The sequence below is a fragment of the Diceros bicornis genome, chromosome 12 (assembly GCF_020826845.1).
Source record: "Diceros bicornis minor isolate mBicDic1 chromosome 12, mDicBic1.mat.cur, whole genome shotgun sequence".
NCBI classification, from domain to species: Eukaryota; Metazoa; Chordata; class Mammalia; order Perissodactyla; family Rhinocerotidae; genus Diceros; species Diceros bicornis.
The window spans coordinates 18,325,201-18,344,628 of record NC_080751.1 but is presented as its reverse complement, the minus strand read 5'-3'; the positions used below and the strand labels follow the sequence as shown (position 1 = coordinate 18,344,628).

Below are 19,428 nucleotides of genomic sequence, written 5' to 3'. Positions count from 1 at the left end.
CACCATCCTTGGGACTGAGCCAGACAGAACTTGAACTGAATTTTGTCTTTGCCACTAAACAGCAGGGTGAGCTTCTCATAGCCTGTTTCTCATCTGCAAAATACAGTTAACACCAACACATGGCTGTGAGTTTGAATGAGGTGATATAGGTAAATAACACCCAAAAGACAGAAGCTCAGTGATTATTGTTATTAGCTCCTTCCCTCACTTGACTTTGCTCTGGGTTGCTTCAGTGCCTCCCTGAACACCACTCATTCCAGGCTAGAAGCTGCCTCTGTGACATTCTGCGTTTAAAGAAGTTCCTCTAGGGTCTTTAGCGCTAACACAGGCCTCTTCTAGGGTGCACATGTAAGTTCCATAGCTACCAAATAATTTATTCTTTTTCTGAACATTAACAATGCCTTGCAATTAAACTAATTTTAATATATCAAATCACATTATGCTGAATTTTCTACAGCGAAAATCCTCAAATTTTCAGGATCTGCTGGAAAAAATTGTTTAAAAATGTCTAATATTTCCCTTGTGAAAAAGAACACAAACTAATGAGAGGTCATTTCTCTAATGAGAACTAAACTGCAGTTTGGGGAGGAGCATTTAATTGTGCTGCCTCACTGACTTCACAAATAGTATAGATTGTAAATAGTATAGATTGCCAAATTATTTATATACTTTCTAGCTACCTGCCAGTTAATCTAGGGCCCACCATAGCTAGTAGGGGGTCATTATTTAATTTACAAGAAAAATCATCCCTGTTTTCTGATTCCAAAAGCAAAGAAAAAGGATACTCCAATTTAAGATACTTTTTCAAGCTATAGGGAATACCCATTAAATTCAGAGTCAGAACTATAAAGCCTTGAGTATTTCTGAATAATCTTTTAGTATGAAAAATCTTTGATGTCTGTAACTCAAGAAACTGTGCAAACATACTTCCCATACTTGCTTCCCTCTCTTCCCCTCTCTGCCCTCCCACTATTGTAGAAATAAACTCTTACCTCTGGGGTATCTAAGATTTGTTTAACTTGCAGGATATTAGTGATATGCCAGGTATACTTGGAAAAGGTCCCCAATGGCAAGGCATCTTTTCGAACAAAAGCTTCAATGTAAAAAGGGGACAAAATTAGACTACTAAAATATAACATTCTCTTTCACTGTATTTGTTGTCCAGTTTCTAGAAATTCTAGATGCAAATATATAATAGGTTTTGGCAAAAATGGGACAAATCAAAAGGTATATATAAAGTCTCTGATGCCTTTTTGAGATGCTACTTATTTTTGCTACCTTAGAGACTTGTTTCTTTGTTGGTAAAGCTACACGCACAGGACTCCTTTTTTTTTTTTTTTTTTCCTGAGGAAGATTCGCCCTGAGCTAACATCTATGCCAATCTTTCTCTATTTTGTATGTGAGCTGCTGCCACAGCATGGCCACTGATGAGTGGTGTAGGTCCGCGCCTGGGAACAGAACCCGGGCCACCACAGTGGAGCACACCAAACACAACCACTAGGCCACTGGGGCTGGCCCAGGACTCCATTTTAAAACTTCTTACAACCTTAGATATATCAGAGGTCAAATTATAGTCCTTAAAATAATTATGCAGAGTTTAAGTCTGCTAATGTGGTTGCCAACCCTTTATCCTGCCTGCAGGATTATAAAGGGGTTCCACCAAAGGGCCTGCAAAGATAGCTAAGGGATGGGTTAAAATTAATGTATTAGGCCTAAAATTTTAACTGGAAGAAAGAATCAACACGGTCTCCAAAGTCAGATAGACAAGCTATGAAGACGACGATTTTCATGGCCCTAAACATAGTGATTCATAGCTTGCACTATTCAAAAATAGAATTAAACCTCAACAGTCACTATTATATCATCAAATAATTCATTGAAGAAACAGCATTGATTTGTAGCTGTAGTCACTCTGGGGCTATTTGCCCTGAGCAATCCTTCTTCTTTTCTCCCCCTTCCTTCCTCATATTACCTAATGAGTATCTTGAGAGCTCTAATAGAAAGACGTAATATAAAACCAAGAAATAAGTACCAGAATAGTGCAATTATAAATTGTTCTAAGCCTAAGAATTACTCTAAAAATAAAATCTTCCTTCACCAAAAGTCGGGAATCATGAAAGACAAGGTTTAGTTTTTGATACATGTTGTACTATGCCTGCAAGAAGCCGGCTCAAATAATGATTGGAACCTGCAATGCTTTTGTTGAAATTGGTTTATATCTAGAAAATATCAGACTTCTTGGTGAGCACCTTCTTTGCACTTCATTGTTGTTCCTTTACCAAGTTTGCACTTTCTGAATCTTTCCCTTAACTCGTACTGGAATAAGTATGGGGCCTTTGAAGAGTGTGATCATTATTCCAAGAGGTGACTGGCTAAGGCTTCATGCTCTCAGCACATGACTAGAAGTCCTAATCCTGAAAATTCCACACGATTTTTCCAAACACAGTTCTCTAAGGTGAAGACATGTGTTGCTACTCCTGAGGAAAAAGCCCATACCTGTGGTGGAGTTGGGAAGCCGTTTTTTTGCACTTCCTATAGATATTCTCTGTTGCAGGGCATCAAAAAAGGACTGAGGAATGTGGAACACCAGGGGCTCTGGTCTGCCTAGAGGAAATAAGAAGAAAATCATGTAAAGAAATTCACTGGGCTTCCTGACGTATAGGGAGAGGTGGAGGAAATGAATTGAGGGGCAGTGGTAACTAAATATACCAGTGAGATCTCTTTTTTTGTTTTTTGCTGAGGAAGATTTGCCCTGAGCTAACATCTGTTGTCAATCTTCCTCTTTTTGCTTGAGGAAGATCTGCTGTGAGCTAACATCTGTGCCAGTCTTCCCCTATTTTCTATGTGGGTCACTGCTACAGCATGGCTGATGAGTGGTGTAGGTCTGTGCCTGGGATCCGAACCCATGAACCTGGGCCACTGAAGCAGAGCGTGCTGAACTTTAACCACTATGCCATGGGGCTGGCCCAAGATTTCTTTATACAGAGGCAAAAAGAAGGCTCTGATTGACCTTTTATAGGTCAAGCACTATCACCAGTCCTACTCTCTTTTTTTTTTTTTTTTTTTTATTGATGTTTTAATGGTTTCTAACATTGTGAAATTTTGGGTTGTACATTTTTGTTTGTCCATCACCCCATATATGACTCCCTTCACCCCTTGTGCCCACCCCCCACCCCCACTTCCCGGGTAACCACAGTCCAGTTTTCTCTGTCCATGTGTTGGTTTATATTCCACATATGAGTGAGATCATACAGTGTTTGTCTTTCTCTTTCTGGCTTATTTCACTTAACATAATACGCTCCAGGCCCATCCATGTTGTTGCAAATGGGACGATTTTGTCTTTTTTTATGGCTGAGTAGTATTCCTTGTATATATACACCACATTTTCTTAATCCAATCGTCAGTCGAGGGACACTTAGGTTGCTTCCACTTCTTGGCTATGGTGAATAAGGCTGCAATGAACATAGGGGTGCATAAGCCTCTTTGGATTGTTGATTTCAGGTGCGTTGGATAGATTCCCAGTAGTGGGATGGCTGGATCATAGGGCATCTCTATTTTTAATTCTTTGAGGAATCTCCATACCGTTTTCCATAGAGGCTGCACCAATTTGCATTCCCACCAGCTGTGTATGAGGGTTCCTGTTTCTCCACATCCTCTCCAACATTTGTTGTTTTTTGTCTCGGTGATTATAGCCATTCTAACGGGCGTGAGGTGGTATCTTAGTGTTGTTTTGATTTGCATTTCCCTGATGATTAGTGATGTTGAGCATCTTTTCATGTGCCTATTGGCCATCTGTATATCTTCCTTGGAGAAGTGTCTGTTCATTTCCTCTGCCCATTTTTTGATCGGGTTGTTTGTTTTTTTGTTGTTCAATTGTGTGAGTTCTTTATATATTATGGAGATCAACCCCTTGTCAGATGTATGTTTTGCAAATATTCTCTCCCAGCTGGTTGGTTGTTTGTTCATCTTGATTCTGGTTTCATTTGTCTTATAAAAGCTCTTTAGTCTGATAAAGTCCCACTTGTTTATTTTTTCTTTAGTTTCCCTAGTCTGGGTAGGCATGTCATCCGAAAAGATTCCTTTAAAACCAATGTCAAATAGTGTGTTGCCTATATTTTCTTCTATGAGTTTTATAGTTTCAGGTCTCACCTTCAGGTCTTTGATCCATTTTGAGTTAATTTTTGTGAATGGCGATAGCACATGGTCCACTTTCATTCTTTTGCATGTGGCTGTCCAGTTTTCCCAACACCATTTATTGAAGAGACTTTCCTTTCTCCATTGCATGTTCTTAGCACCTTTGTTGAAAATTAGCTGTCCGTATATGTGTGGTTTTATTTCTGGGCTTTCAATTCTGTTCCATTGATCTGTGTGTCTGTTTTTGTACCAGTACCATGCTGTTTTGATTACTATTGCTTTGTAGTATGTTTTGAAGTCAGGAATTGTGATGCCTCCTGCTTTGTTCTTTTTCTTTAGGATTTCTTTAGCTATTCGGGGTCTTTTGTTGCCCCATATAAATTTTAGTATTCTTTTTTCTATTTCTGTGAAGAATGTCATTGGGATTCTGATTGGGATTGCACTGAATCTGTAGATTGCTTTAGGTAATATAGACATTTTAACTATGTTTATTCTTCCAATCCACGTGCATGGGATATCTTTCCATTTCTTTATGTCATCGTGGATTTCCCTCAATAATGTCTTGTAGTTCTCATTGTATAGGTCCTTCACCTGCTTGGTAAGATTTATTCCTAGGTATTTTATTCTTTTTGATGCAATTGTAAATGGTATTATCTTTTTGAGCTCTCTTTCTGTTAGTTCATTATTAGCATATAGAAATGCAACTGATTTTTGTAGATTGATTTTGTACCCTGCAACTTTGCTGTAGTTGTTGATTGTTTCTAACAGTTTTCCAACAGATTCTTTAGGGTTTTCTATATATACAATCATGGCATCTGCAAATAGTGAGAGTTTCACTTCTTCGTTACCTATTTGGATTCCTTTTATTCCTTTTTCTTGCCTAATTGCTCTGGCCAAAACCTCCAGTACTATGTTGAACAGGAGTGGTGAGAGTGGGCAGCCCTGCCTCGTTCCTGTTCTCAGAGGAATGGCTTTCAGTCTTTCCCCGTTGAGTATGATGTTAGCTGTGGGTTTGTCATATATGGCCTTTATTATGTTGAGGTACTTTCCTTCTATTCCCATTTTATTGAGAGTTTTTATCATAAATGGATGTTGTATCTTGTCAAATGCCTTCTCTGCGTCTATTGAGACGATCATGTGGTTTTTATTCTTTGTTTTGTTGATGTGATGTATCACGTTGATTGATTTGCGGATGTTGAACCATCCCTGCTTCTCTGGTATAAATCCCACTTGATCATGGTGTATGATCTTTTTAATATATTGTTGTATTCGGTTTGCCAATATTTTGTTGAGGATTTTTGCATCAATGTTCATCAGCGATATTGGCCTGTAATTTTCTTTCTTTGTATTGTCTTTGTCTGGTTTTGGTATCAGGGTGATGTTGGCCTCATAGAATGATTCAGGAAGTGTTCCATCTTCCTCTATTTTTTGGAATAGTTTGAGGAGGATGGGTATTAAATCTTCTTTGAATGTTTGGTAAAATTCACTGGAGAAGCCATCTGGTCCTGGACTTTTATTTTTTGGGAGGTTTTTGATTACTATTTCAATCTCTTTACTTGTGATTGGTCTATTCAGATTCTCCATTTCTTCTTGGTTCAATTTTGGGAGGTTGTATAAGTCTAAGAATTTATCCATTTCTTCTAGATTGTCCAATTTGTTGGCATATAATTTCTCATAGTATTCTCTTATAATCCTCTGTATTTCCATGGTATCCGTTGTAATTTCTCCTCTTTCATTTCTAATTTTATTTACTTGAGCCTTTTCTCTTTTTTTCTTAGTTAGCCTGGCTAAGGGTTTGTCTATTTTGTTTATCTTCTCGAAGAACCAACTCTTTGTTTCATTAATCCTTTCTACTGTTTTTTTGGTCTCAATATCATTTATTTCTGCTCTGATTTTTATTATTTCTCTCCTTCTGCTGGCTTTGGGCTTTGTTTGTTCTTCTTTTTCTAGTTCTGTTAGGTGTAATTTAAGGTTGCCTATTAGGGCTTTTTCTTGTTTGTTAAGGTGGGCTTGTATCACTATGAGTTTCCCTCTCAGGACCGCTTTTGCTACATCCCATATGGTTTGATATGGCATGTTATCATTTTCGTTTGTTTCCAGATAGTTTTTGATTTCTCCTTTAATTTCATCAATGATCCATTGGTTGTTCAGTAGCATGTTGTTTAATCTCCACATTTTTGTCACTTTCCCAGTTTTTTTTTCCTGGTTCATTTCCAGTTTCATAGCCTTATGGTCTGAAAAGATGCTTGTTATGATTTCAATCTTCTTAAATTTATTGAGGCTTGCTTTGTTTCCCAACATATGGTCTATCCTAGAGAATGTTCCATGCGCGCTTGAGAAGAATGTGTAGTCAGCTGTTTTTGGGTGGAGTGCTCTGTATATGTCTACTAGGTCCATCTCGTCCAGTTTTTCATTTAAGTCTAATATTTCTTTATTAACTTTTTGTCTGGATGATCTATCCATTGCTGTAAGTGGGGTGTTAAGATCCCCTACTATTATTGTGTTGTTGTTGATTTCTCCTTTTAGGTTTGTTAATAGTTGTTTTATGTACATTGGTGCTCCTATGTTGGGTGCATATATATTTATAAGTGATATGTCTTCTTGATGGAGTGTCCCTTTTATCATTATATATTTCCCTTCTTTGTCTTTCTTAACCTGTTTTATCGTGAAGTCTACTTTGTCTGATATGAGTATGGCAACACCTGCTTTCTTTTGTTTGCCATTAGCTTGGAGTATTGTCTTCCATCCTTTCACTCTGAGCCTGTGCTTGTCTTTAGTGCTAAGATGTGTTTCCTGAAGGCAGCATATTGTTGGGTCTTGCTTTTTAATCCATCCTGCCACTCTGTATCTTTTGATTGGAGAGTTCAATCCATTTACATTTAGGGTAATTATTGAAATATGAGGGCTGAATTTTGCTGTTTTGTCACTTATTTTCTGGTTCTTTTGCATTTCCTTTGTTTCTTGTCCCATTTGTTTTAGACTGCCAATTCAGTTTGGTTGTTCTGTCTTATGATTCTTCTAGTTTTCTCTTTGTTTATCATATGTGGTTTTAACTTGATTATTTGTTTAGTGGTTACCTTGAGGTTTGGGCAAAAAATCTTCTGTATGAGATAGTCCATTATCTGATAGCCTCCTATTTCCTTATACTAAGTCAATTCAGTCACTTTCCTCTTCCCCTTCTAAGTTGCTCTTGTTATACCTTATTCTATCTTGTGTTGTGGCTGTGTGTTTACAGTGATGAGGTTAAATTTATTTTTGGTGAATTTCTTCCTTTGATCTTTGAGTTTAGTATTTAAGTGGTTGCTAACCTATTCCGGTAAAGATCTACTATTTCTCTGATTTTGTCTACCTACTTTTCTCCTTACTCCAAGCTTTGTGTTCCCTTTCTCTTCTTGTTTTCAGGCCTGAGGGCCTTCTTGAGTATTTCTTGTAGTGGGGGTCTCATGGCCATGAACTCCCTTAGCTTTTGTTTATCTGGGAGAGTTACTATTTCTCCATCATATTTGAAGGATATTTTTGCTGGATAGAGTATTCTTGGCTGAAAGTTTTTGTCTTTTAGTATTTTGAATATATCATTCCAGTCTCTTCTAGCCTGAAAAGTTTCTGTTGAGAAATCCGCTGAGAGCCTGATGGGAGTTCCTTTGTACGTTATTTTTTGTTTTTGTCTAGCTGCCCTTAATATTGTTTCTTTGTCGTTGACCCTGGCTAGCCTTACCACTAGGTGTCGTGGTGAAGGCCTTTGTCTGTTAATATATATAGGCGTCCTGTTGGCTTCGCTTACTGGTATTTCCTGCTCCTTCCCCAGATTTGGGAAATTTTCAGCTATTATTTCCTTGAATAGGCTCTCTGTTCCTCTTTCCCTCTCCTCTCCCTCAGGAATACCTATAATTCTTATGTTACATTTTCTAATAGAGTCCGATATTTCTCGGAGTCTTTCTTCATTTCTTTTTAGTCTTAGTTCTCTCTCTTCTTCCATCTGGAGTATATCTGTATTCCTATCCTCTAAAGTACTAATTCTTTCCTCCATATTGTCAGCTCTGTTCTTTAAAGATTCCAGATTCTCCTTTATCTCCTCCATTGTGTTCTTCATCTCCATCAGCACTGATAGGTTTTTCTTTATGATTTCAATCTCTTTTGTGAAGAAACTCCTAATCTCATTTAATTGTTTGTCTGTGTTGTCTCGTATTTCGTTGAGTGTTTTTATGATAGCTATTTTGAAATCTCTGTCATTTAGTTTATGGATTTCTGTGTCTTCGGGGTTGATTTCTGGGTGCTTGTCATTTTGTTTCTGGTCTGGTGATTTCATATATTTTTGCATTGTGGTTCCTGTGTTGGTTTTGATTTTCCTCATCCTGGAAGTCTCTGGTTGCAATTTCCACCTGCCGCCACTGTCTGGTGGTAAAGGGCTGTGTAGTCTAAGCCCCCTGCGCTCTGCCCCAGTTTTTCTGCTGCGATCCGCAGTTTTGTTTTGTTTTGTTTTCCCCACTGCGATCCACGGGTCCAGTCCAGTTTGTTCAGGTCTGCCTCGGATCGCTAGATCTGGTCGAGCTGCAGACTCCGGGTTGCGGGGAGAGGGGAGCTCTCTCTTTTGCCCTCTGGGTCCCTGACGTGGGAGGCTTCTCGTTTGCCCCTCTTTATCCGCTCTCTGGGGTGCTCAGATGTTGATGGTAGCCCTGTGGCTCCTCTGAGCCCTCTGTGCGGGAGTTTCCCACTGGCTGAGAGAGCCCGAAGAGCTACAGTTTCCCGCCGAGGGCCGCCCCTCCCCCCTCTCTGGGAGCTGCGCGGACCGGATCGCTGATCTGATTGGGAGGGAGCGGAGTTCTCCTTACCTCTCCCCACTTCCTCCAGGGGCCCAGCACGTTCCGCTCTCAGATGTGCGGCAGTGTGGATCCCTCTGCTCTAGCTTTTCACTGTCTGGGATTCTGTTGTTGGTCTGTGGCTGTTGCTTTTATTGTATCTTGTGGGGGAAGAATTCACGGGAAAGCTCACTCCGCCATGATGCTGACGTCACTCTACTCTTTTTTTTTTTTTTTGTGAAGAAGATTGGCCCTGACCTAGCTAACAGCTATTACCAATCTTCCTCTTTTTGCTTGAGGAAGATTGTCCTTGAGCTAACATCTGTGCCCATCTTCCTCTATTTTGTATGTGGGACACCACCACAGCATGGCTTGATGAGCGGTGTGCAGATCTACACCTGGGATCCAAACCCATGAACCCCGAGCCGCCAAAGTGGAGCGTGCGAACTTAACCACTACACCACTGGGCCAGCCCCACCAGCCCTAGTCTTGATCCCTTGTGATCATAAAAAATTCAGCAGATCCTTGTCATCCACCCAGGATAACTTCAAATCCCCAAACTGTAAACACCACCGCAGCAGACTTTTCCCTTTAAAGGGCGTATGAAATGAGATGAGAACAATGAGGTTGAGCTGAGAAGGTAAACTTGATTCACTCCCGCTCACTACACCCAGGCACTTGCTGTCTGCCTTCCTGTCTAAGCACAGTCACAGCACGCTCTCACTCAGATGGTCAAGACCACGAACCCAGAGACCACAGTCAGGACACTGTTTATCCAGTAAGCATCAGTCCCTCTGAATATGATCTTGAGGCAGGTAAAATGTTTGAAAATACTTAACAAACCTCTTCAAGAAACTTGCAAGACACTAGGTCAACAGAAAGAGTGTTTGGAGAGGGGTTGAAAGTATTCACAGTTTTCCTTAAAAACTCTACCCGAGGGGCTAGCCTCAGCAGAGGGAAACATCCAGAACCATGTGGATCAACATGTAACCTCTACCTGCCTGGATACAACTTAAAGAATGGCTCTTAAAGACAGTTCAGATGCCTTTTTGAAACAAAGGTCAAGCGAGGAAAAATAAAAATTAAAGGTTTTCTAGAATTCCAGAGAAAGACTTTACATTCTTTCAACTGATTTTGCTTACTTTATTGAATGCAGAATGTCAATGACAAAACTGTCACTGCTTTTGAGCCACTAAAATATTAGTATCTGAGCAGTTTAGAGACATCACCACACAAAGAATTTTTAAATGTTTCATCTTGAAATTAGATTAAGGGCTACACACAGGTCATTACAGCTGTAAAGAAGTGCTAACCCACCAGAACTCGCCCTGGTGTGCAACAGAGCAGGTGAGGTGAGGCTAGAGCTTAGGTTTACAAATTAATCTCTTTTTTTCCCCCAAAGTAAACATTTTTATTCTCAGTTTTGCCTTAGCTGTCTCTAGTTTTTAAATTAATCTTGAAAAGCCCTCATAAAAGACACAGACTCACAGTCTGGAGCTGATGGTGACTTGGACAAAGGTGCCGGAGATGTGAGAGGTGGGGGTACAGGAGTGGAATGGAGAAGGATCACAGAGTACAGCTTACACTATTGTCAATGTTCTATTTCCTGTTTTGGGAGGTGGGTTAATAGGTATTTATTGTATTATTTCAAACAATAAATAAATAAAATTTTAAAAGAAAAACATAGATTCTCTCTTTAACCCTCCTTGGTTTATTTTATTTTTCTAAAAAGAAACTTCTGAAGTTTTTATTTATTCTGAATTAATATAAATAAAGCTAAGCATGTATTTCAAGACCTCCATTCTTGTCACTTTCTTTACCAAGAATCCATAACTGTTCTAATCCTTCAAAACTCATCTCCTCCTACTGAGTGTCTACTGCCAGGCCACTATTCAGCTTGGGCTGCTTTCTTTTTAAAATGATATTTATAAACTGCAACATATTCAGCAAAGCACATCAACATGATATGAGGTCTGCACATACGCCATGAGGAGGGTCTGAAGACCTGAGATGTATCACTTGGAAAGGAGAAGACCTGTCAGGAGGGCAATGGGTGGGTATGCAGTGGCAGGAAACGTTATTTGGAAACAGGAACAGACCTATTCCATGTGTCCAGAGCAGAGAACTAGAACCAACAGGAAGTATTATAAGCAAATGTTTCCACTTAGCATGAGGAACTTTCCTCACAGCTATCACTTCCAACAATGTTAGCAGCTGCCTCAAAAAGCAGTGAGTTCCTCATCACTGCACAAAACCTGGAAAACCATTCATCAGGAATGTTTTGAAGGCAATGGAAAGGACTGGCTGGATGGTCCACCTCTGAAATTGCCGACGTTCCATGAGGTTATCACAATCACCCCAAATCCAGCCTGTGTTCTCCATCTTCTTTACTATGTCTATATAATTTTATATAATTTATATATATATATTACATATATAAATTTATATAATTATCTTAGTATCACCTGTTTAGATTTTCTCTCAACTTTTTCCCCCCTTGCTTCGATTTTAAGTTTGAGGGTTAGAATGATATTCTAAGGCTTTGGTATCTCTCCACCAAACATGCATGCATGTACGCAAGCACACATGCGCACACACATGTACACCCCGAGATCAAGGCTCTCTACTTTTACTTATTATTTGCTGAATTTTTTTCTCTTCCATCTCTAAATTCATTTTGCTGGTCCTGCATTTTAATTATGTGATTGTTCCTTTCTTTCATTTAGATCTCTACTTTCCTGTGGCCGAATGCACTCTGGACTGAAGCCCAATTACTTTTCCTATTGAAACAGTAGAACTACAACACAATCACTTGAATTTCTCCTACTTTCAGCAACAGCCCAGTTGAGTGACCAATACCTACCATCAAACTGATAGTGCATTGTTTGATGGATGCGTTCTGTGACGCTTGCCAGCCAGTCTTGGAAGGATAAGGTCACTTGTGCCTCATCTAACAGCTGACCACAAGCTAGGAAAAACAAAACACACAACTCTTCAGTAAACTTTTATCTTTCCTTACAGAATACACAGTTAATTGAAGTTAGAAAAAGTTGAGGAGTGTGTACAGAAAAAAAAGAACAAGAAGCTGAAATTCAAAGAAATTAGATACAATAAATGAAATGGAAGATTCTATGATTTTTTTTGTGTGTGTGAGGAAGATCAGCCCTGAGCTAACATCCATGCTAATCCTCCTCTCTTTGCTGAGGAAGACTGGCTCTGAGCTAACATCTATTGCCAATCCTCCTCCTTTTTTTCCCCCAAAGCCCCAGTAGATAGTTGTACGTCATAGTTGCACTTCCTTCTAGTTGCTGTATGTGGGACGCGGCCTCACCATGGCCGGAGAAGCGGTGCGTCGGTGCGCGCCCGGGATACGAACCCGGCCACCAGTAGCAGAGCTCGCGCACTTAACCGCTAAGCCACGGGGCCAGCCCTCTATGATTTTTTTTAAGAATCCATTTAGGAAAAAAGAAATGAAAAGCTCTGGGACACTAACAGGTTCAAGATTACTAATCACAGAAAGTTTGCAATCTGTCAACACTAACCTGCAAATTGAAGAATGGCCTTTTATGATGGCTGTTTTAGAAATCTATAAATTGGTCCTATTCCTAATGAATATGTCTATATGCTCACAGACCTACCATTCTACTCCATTCCTTCTCCTAAAATGTCTTCACATGTCTGAAGTATATTCCCTTTTATAGAGATAATGATGCCATAACTACTATTCATTTGAAATTAAAATTCTCACAGGTAAATGCATACAGTGATAATTTAGATTAAGAGCTATTTCCCTTTTTCTTTATGCCAAAGGAAGTGATGAAAATTTGTTAAAAATCTTATACCTGATACAGTTGATCTGTTTACTTCCTGACCTTCCAAAAACATTTATTCCTCGAATGTATAAGTTCTTAATTAGTTAACTAAGATTTGGTCTTGTATTGTTTGCTATTTATGTATTTGTCTTATCTTCAAAACCAGAGTATGAGGGCAGGGATGACATCTAGGTTTTAATCATGTAGCCATATTATATGGCTAGCCATATCAGAGCAAGTATTGAATACATACTACAAAAATGGAACTAAACTGTTTTTTTACGATGTATAAGGAGAGTTAAAAAATATTGATCCCCAAATGTACAAGCTTAATTATTCTAAGTAGAAAAGTGATACATATAGGGCCGACCCTGTGGCTTAGTGGTTAAGTGCACGCGCTCCACTGCTGGCGGCCCGGGTTCGGATCCCGGGCGCGCACTGCTTCTCCGGCCATGCTGAGGCTGCGTCCCACACACAGCAACTAGAAGGATGTGCAGCTATGACATACAACTATCTACTGGGGCTTTGGAGAAAAAAAAATAAATAAAATCTTAAAAAAAAAAAAAAGAAAAGTGATACATATAAATATCTAAGTTGTATTAAAATTAAGTCATTCTTATGACTTAAGTCTCATAAATTCAAAACGATACCCATGCTATTGCTTTTAGGTATGTTTTCAAACTTCACTAACTTTGGAGAACAAACAGACTATATTTGTCTTTCAACACATATTTATCACTGCATAATTGTAAAATGTTTCTTCTTCAATTGTGAATCTCCATCCCAACTGCATGTGGGTAACAAGCAACAAGATGAAAATATCCCACAAAAGACCTGCTGCCAAAATATGTCAGTAATTTTTTTTAAATGTTAACAATTGGTGAATTTATTTATTTTATTTATTTACTTTTTTCCTCCCCAAAGCCCCTGTGCATGGTTGTAGATCCGACTTGTAGGTTGTGCTAGTTCTCCGTGAGCCGCCACCACAGCACGGCAACTGGCAGATGGGTGGTGTGGTTCCACAACTGGGAAGTGAACCCGGGCTGCCGAAGCAGTGAGCACCGAACTTTAACCACTAGGCCATCAGGACTGGCTCAACAGGTCAGTAATTTTTGTTGCATTCATTATTTAAAAGACACAATTTAGTTCTGAGCATGACTGGAGACCAGTGGGACAGGACAGACCTCAGCCTCAGTGCCTGGTGGCGTTAGCACTCCTTGGGGGACAACATGCAACATTTCTTTTGATTACATCACTTTGGGCTTCTTTTGGATGATTTTCCACCTCTTCAGCCTATTCTGGTAAAGGGAAACTTACCCTGTCTTTTTAATGAAGAAGCAACCACAGGCTTTTTCAGGCCACTTTTCCTTAGATTACTGCTCACTGCATCTTGAGGCAACAGTGAAATGTTTGTCTGTGCACCTAAACCACAAATCATTATATTGTTTAGTAACATGTCTGCAGAATACAAGTTGATTTGATTTTAATTTCTGAAGAGTCTAAAACATATAAAAAGTCTTTGCTAATTTCTAAGTTAGCTTTAGTTTCTAGAAGGAATTAGCATTAGCCTTTATATATAACATTTTAAGTTTTTTATGCTCTTTACAGGAAATTGGGTGGGGGAACCAGAAGTGAAAGGATGAAAAAAAATCACCCATGGCTCCCACCTCTCAGACAATCACTATTAATTTTCTGGTGAACTATCTTTCATTTTCTTTTCTGTGAATAGTTTGTTTTGCTGGTTTTGTGATTTTAAGTAGCTGTGATTACATATACCAGGATTGCCAGATTTAGCCAAAAACACTTTTTTGAATTTCAAATAAATGAATAACTTTTTAGTATAAGTACATTCCAAATATTGCATGGGAGATACTTATACTAAAAAATTATTCATCGTCTACCTGAAATTCAAGTTTAACTGAGCATTCTGTACTTTATCTGGCTACAGGAGGGATCTAAACATTTCCCCAAATTCTTTATAATCATTTTTTAATTTTTTTTGGTGAGGAGATCAGCCCTTTGCTAACATCTGCCAATCCTCCTCTTTTTTTTTTTTTTTTTTTTGCTGAGGAAGACTGGCCCTGGGCTAACATCTGTGCCCATCTTCCTCCACTTTATATGGGACGCCGCCACAGCATGGCTTGCCAAGCAGTGCATCAGTGCATGCCCGGGATCCAAACCGGCGAACCCTGGGCCGCCGCAGCGGAGTGCACGCACTTAACCACTTGCGCCACTGGGCCGGCCCCTCTTTATAATCATTTTTAATGGCTGCTGGATAGTCTACCAAGTGGCTTTACCATGGTTCATTTAATTATCCCCAGTGGTTGGCCTTTAGTTGTTTCTAATTTTTCAATATTATAAATAACCATAAAATGAGCATCTCTGGACAAAATGTTTTTTCTATACCAAGGATTATTTCCTTAAAAAAGATTATTTAGAAGTAGAACTACTGAGTCAAATGGTAAAAAATTTTTTTTTCAAATTTCAAGTTTTCCTGGGAAAGACCAAAAAGTAAACATTTAACAATAATTTCTGCTCTACATTGCTGCCAGAATTACCTCTCAAAAACACAGAAATGACCATGTCACTTTGTTTCTCCATCTTTCTCCAACTTCCCAGCACCAAAACTCCTGTCATGACCACTTGACCCACCTCCAGCAATACTCCCTATGGGTAGGAACATTTTTAAGGTTCTTAACAGATATTGCAAACTACTTTCACAAATGGTTATAGCAACTTACACTACAGCAGCCAGGCCAAAGAGCCCTGATTTCACCTTTACCTGTGGTCTTACCATTTAAAAAATCTTTGCTAATTTGGTAGCAAAAAAAGTATCTTGTTTTAATTTTGCATTTCTAAAATGTTTGCATTTCTCTGTTCACTAGTGAGTTTGGAGTTTGGTCCACATGTGTGGACCAGATAATATTTCCCTTTTGTTTAGAGTCTAGGTCTTTTGGCACGTATCTACTAGGGGACTTCAGCATTTCACACTGATTTAGATCAGTCCTTAACTGACTCTAGTATTATTTTAATTGAAAAAGAAAAAAATATATATCTATGGTGCCACATGCTGAAAATGCAAGTAACAAACTATGTTCCTAAATTAGTGTGGATAATAATAATCAACCATTGTCACAAGTTTTTTTTTTTAAACACTGTATGGATGAAAACTTTATAACACTGTCCTGAGACAGATTAAGGTGTAAGACTAGTCTGAATGTTTAAGGGATAAATAAACACATAACAATAACAAAAGTGGAGTTTGGTTGGATCTTATTCTTGGCCAGTAGAACCAATGCTTTGATTGACTTGACAAAGAATCATCAATGGAGAGTAAAACTTTTTTCACGAAAAAAAAACATAACAAAAACTCTTTCTTGTAATGGCTGAGATTCAGTGAAACACATAAAACACAGTAAAATAATCTCTACAGATACCACCAGCAGACAAATAAACAAACCAACCAAACAGTGTCTCACCAGATACTTCATCCTTTTTCCTCTTCTTTGGCTTTGAGGCAGCAGACTCACAAGCTGATACTGTTGATTCTGAGTGGCAACCTAACTGGGGCACAATAATCTCTTTCAGACCTAAAATATAACAGATTTCTGAATTATTAATACTATCCAAGATTAAGTATGGGCCCCGACCTAGAAAAAAATTAATTTATAAAAATCCAAATCCCCAAAACAAATTATGGAGTGACTGCCTGCTTTAAAATAAGTTCCTTTAAAGAACTCCCTAAAACATATGTTTTTGTTCATAGAACATTTACTTGATAGAAGGCTCTACAGAGAAATGTCAAAGTAAAAAGTTGGGAGCTGCTGGCAACTAAAGGTCATTAAGGAATGAAAATAAAAAGCATCTACAAAAATACATTAATCTCAAACACTTGATGTAGAAACTATGTGTGTGTGTGGGGGGAAGACTGGCCCTGAGCTAACACTCAATGGCAATCCTCCTCTTTTTGCTGAAGAAGATCGGCCCTGGGCTAACATCTGTGCCCATCTTCCTCTACTTTATATGAGATGGCCACCACAGCAGGGCTTGAGAAGCGGTGCATCTGTCCGCGCCCGGGATCTGAACCTGCAAACCCCAGGCCTCGGAAGTGGAGTGCGAGAACTTAACCACTACGCCACCAGGCCAGCCCCGGTGTAGAAACTTTTAAAGGTCTTCTTTTGAGCAAGGTACTAGTTTCCCCCATCTTCAAAGATAAGAAACAAGCAAGCAAGCCAAAATAAAACGGATTTTTTTGTTCTTTGTTTTTATTAACACAGGGCATCCATGGAAGAGTAAAAAAAATCAAAGCAAAGCTAACTTAGCTAGATTCATCATCTCAATGAAAATGCCTGAGTCTCTTGATCATTCATTTCAACCAAGCAACCAATCAACCAACCAACCAACCAACCAACCAACCAACCAACCAACCAACCTTTATGCAAGTGTGCTGACTGGGATTAAAAGAAGGAATGCTTTTCATTTGAAACTCTAGCAACTGCTTCTGACGGTTGCTAGGACAATCTCCAAATGCCATCAGTGGAACTCTTTCATTGACATTTTAGAAAAACAGAGTAAGTGTGTCAACCACACCACCTACCGCTGGAATCAAAATTTAGGAAGTCTGAGAACTCCTGAGCCAATGTGTCGTCACTGGCAAAGGCACAGATGCAAGCAAAGAAATGAATGCATCTCTGGGCTGCCTCCTCCTTGGAAGCACTCGACTTGTGCGATTTCAGAGTCTGGCAGGAGCAGAAGAAACGGCGTTCGGGCGAGCTTTTGGCGCTGATCTTCCGCACAAAGGATGTATGCAAATACCCCAAACTATGCTTCTGGCTTGCCTTGCATTTCACCACCAAAATGTTCTTAGTAATCCTCTGTACCAGGGGACCCGTGGGTTCTGTGGCCAACTGCCAGATGGTTTGCTTGGTTTCTGGCGAGGCCTGCATTGCGTTCAGGACCGAGCTCTTTAGGGTCAGAGGAGTGGCTTCTGCCTGGCAGTTCACTGCTAGCTTGATGTGCTGGCACTGGTTTTCCACAACACCCTGGGTGGCAGCTTTCAGGCATGAGGGGACATAACACCGTCCAGAACTCAGCTGAGTGATGATCGTCCCATCCACTGTCTGGATTGTTGTCTCTGAGACACCAAGTTCCACAAAGCATCGGTAATCGGGGCCCCGGTCTCGTTGCCGCACTGAGTAGACCTGCAGATCGGAGCCTGTGATGATTTTGACAGCTTCAATACTAGGCTGCTTCCGTGCGCCATAGCGGAATATGGTTCCACACGTCTTGTTCTTACAGCTCAGGCCCCGGGTTCCATTGTATGTACCGCATCGGGGACACTTTCTGATTCCCCTCAATGTGGCCTTCCCCAAATCAGATAAGAAAGCTGGGACTTTAGTCCTCAGAGAGTTTGGTTCCATTTTTCACGGGCCCTAGAAAAGGCAATAAGCCCATCAGCATAGGTATATATTCACACACACACACACAAAGTTGAAATCACTTATGATATTTAGTACAGAAAGTGAAATGTACAGAAGCTATCTATCATTTTCAAATTGTACCCTCAAACAAAACATCAATTTAAACCCCCCCCCCCAAAAAAGTGGAGAAAACTTTGCCTTTCATATCTCTACATATAAGTCCTAATGGAACAACCAAAGGATTTTTCTAGGTTCAATCCTGTTCTATACAACAACCTAGATTAGTTAACCTAACCTTTATATGCACAGATGTTTAACTTAAGTGAGGACTGAAAATGGGAAAGATGAGTTCTCTCCCTTTCACCATTCCCCACAAAACCCAGCCCAATCCTACCTGCAACAGCTGCCAGCGCATCTGGAAAACAATGTAACCTGAATTCACAAGACCTAAGAGGTGTTTCATTAGTTTGTGATGATCATAGAGGACAGGTAAAGACATAATCATTTGCAGAGTAAATGATACTGCTTAACCCAATGTCTTCTGAAGTTTGAACTCTATGGTGTAACAATGCAGACATTCTGCCTCCTTCTTGGCCAGCCACTGGCAAAGCTCCTGTCCAATGTTCCACAATCAAAGGAGATTCCCATTGCTCCAAGTGGAGATCTTGGCAGTCCATAAGTAAAACAAGAAAAAATATTAAAGTCATACAAAGGCAGGATAACTCTATCCTCTAAGAAAGCAGATAGAATAAGAATCTAAGTCTTTCACAAATATTTGAGCAATATTTGACAGAAATTTTTATGAAAGTGGTTAAGTGTTTTGTACTTCCAACTGCAAGTAGGTAAGAGTGCTAATATCATCACACAAGGAGTTGTCAAGAACCTGGAGAGCCATGGTATATAATTGGTCAAACGCTCATCCTTCCTCATAGTCATGCATTACATTTTTAGAGAGCTTTATGCTTTTCAAAGTGCTTTCACATTATTTCATTTGAACCTCACAATACTGTATCTCATTTGAGCCAAACAACAACTGCTCTTCAGATGAAAATAAAAAGTTAAGTAACTTGCCTGAGGTCACCCAGCAAAATCAGTAACATGGTTTCCACTAACCCACAGTGTCTGCTAAGAAGAGTGTGAGAATCTCTGCTTTTGCTTTTCCCCCTTATATAAGGAAAATTTTCAAACGTATAAAAAAATAGAATTATACAGTGAATCTTCATACATCCACCCACTAGATTCTACAATTAACATTTTACTATATTT

The 19,428-nt window shown here is 39.4% G+C and overlaps 1 protein-coding gene across 3 annotated transcripts in view; it reads right to left on the bottom strand.

Moving 5' to 3' along the window:
- The window catches only part of C12H2orf42 (chromosome 12 C2orf42 homolog), a 38,324-nt gene that overhangs the window by 9,642 nt on the left and 9,254 nt on the right, over positions 1-19,428 (bottom strand). For 2 of the 3 annotated variants that reach the window (XM_058551022.1, XM_058551024.1), the window contains exons 2-8: positions 18,557-18,826; positions 17,340-18,174; positions 16,222-16,332; positions 14,060-14,164; positions 11,794-11,898; positions 2,497-2,604; positions 993-1,093 (exon numbers count right to left, since the gene is read on the bottom strand). In XM_058551022.1, coding sequence (XP_058407005.1) covers positions 993-1,093; positions 2,497-2,604; positions 11,794-11,898; positions 14,060-14,164; positions 16,222-16,332; positions 17,340-18,162 — 1,353 coding nt within the window. In that variant the 5' untranslated portion in view covers positions 18,163-18,174; positions 18,557-18,826. Of the gene's footprint in view, positions 1-992; positions 1,094-2,496; positions 2,605-11,793; positions 11,899-14,059; positions 14,165-16,221; positions 16,333-17,339; positions 18,175-18,556; positions 19,327-19,428 lie in introns of all 3 variants that reach the window. The other variant, XM_058551023.1, reaches the window with a different exon arrangement.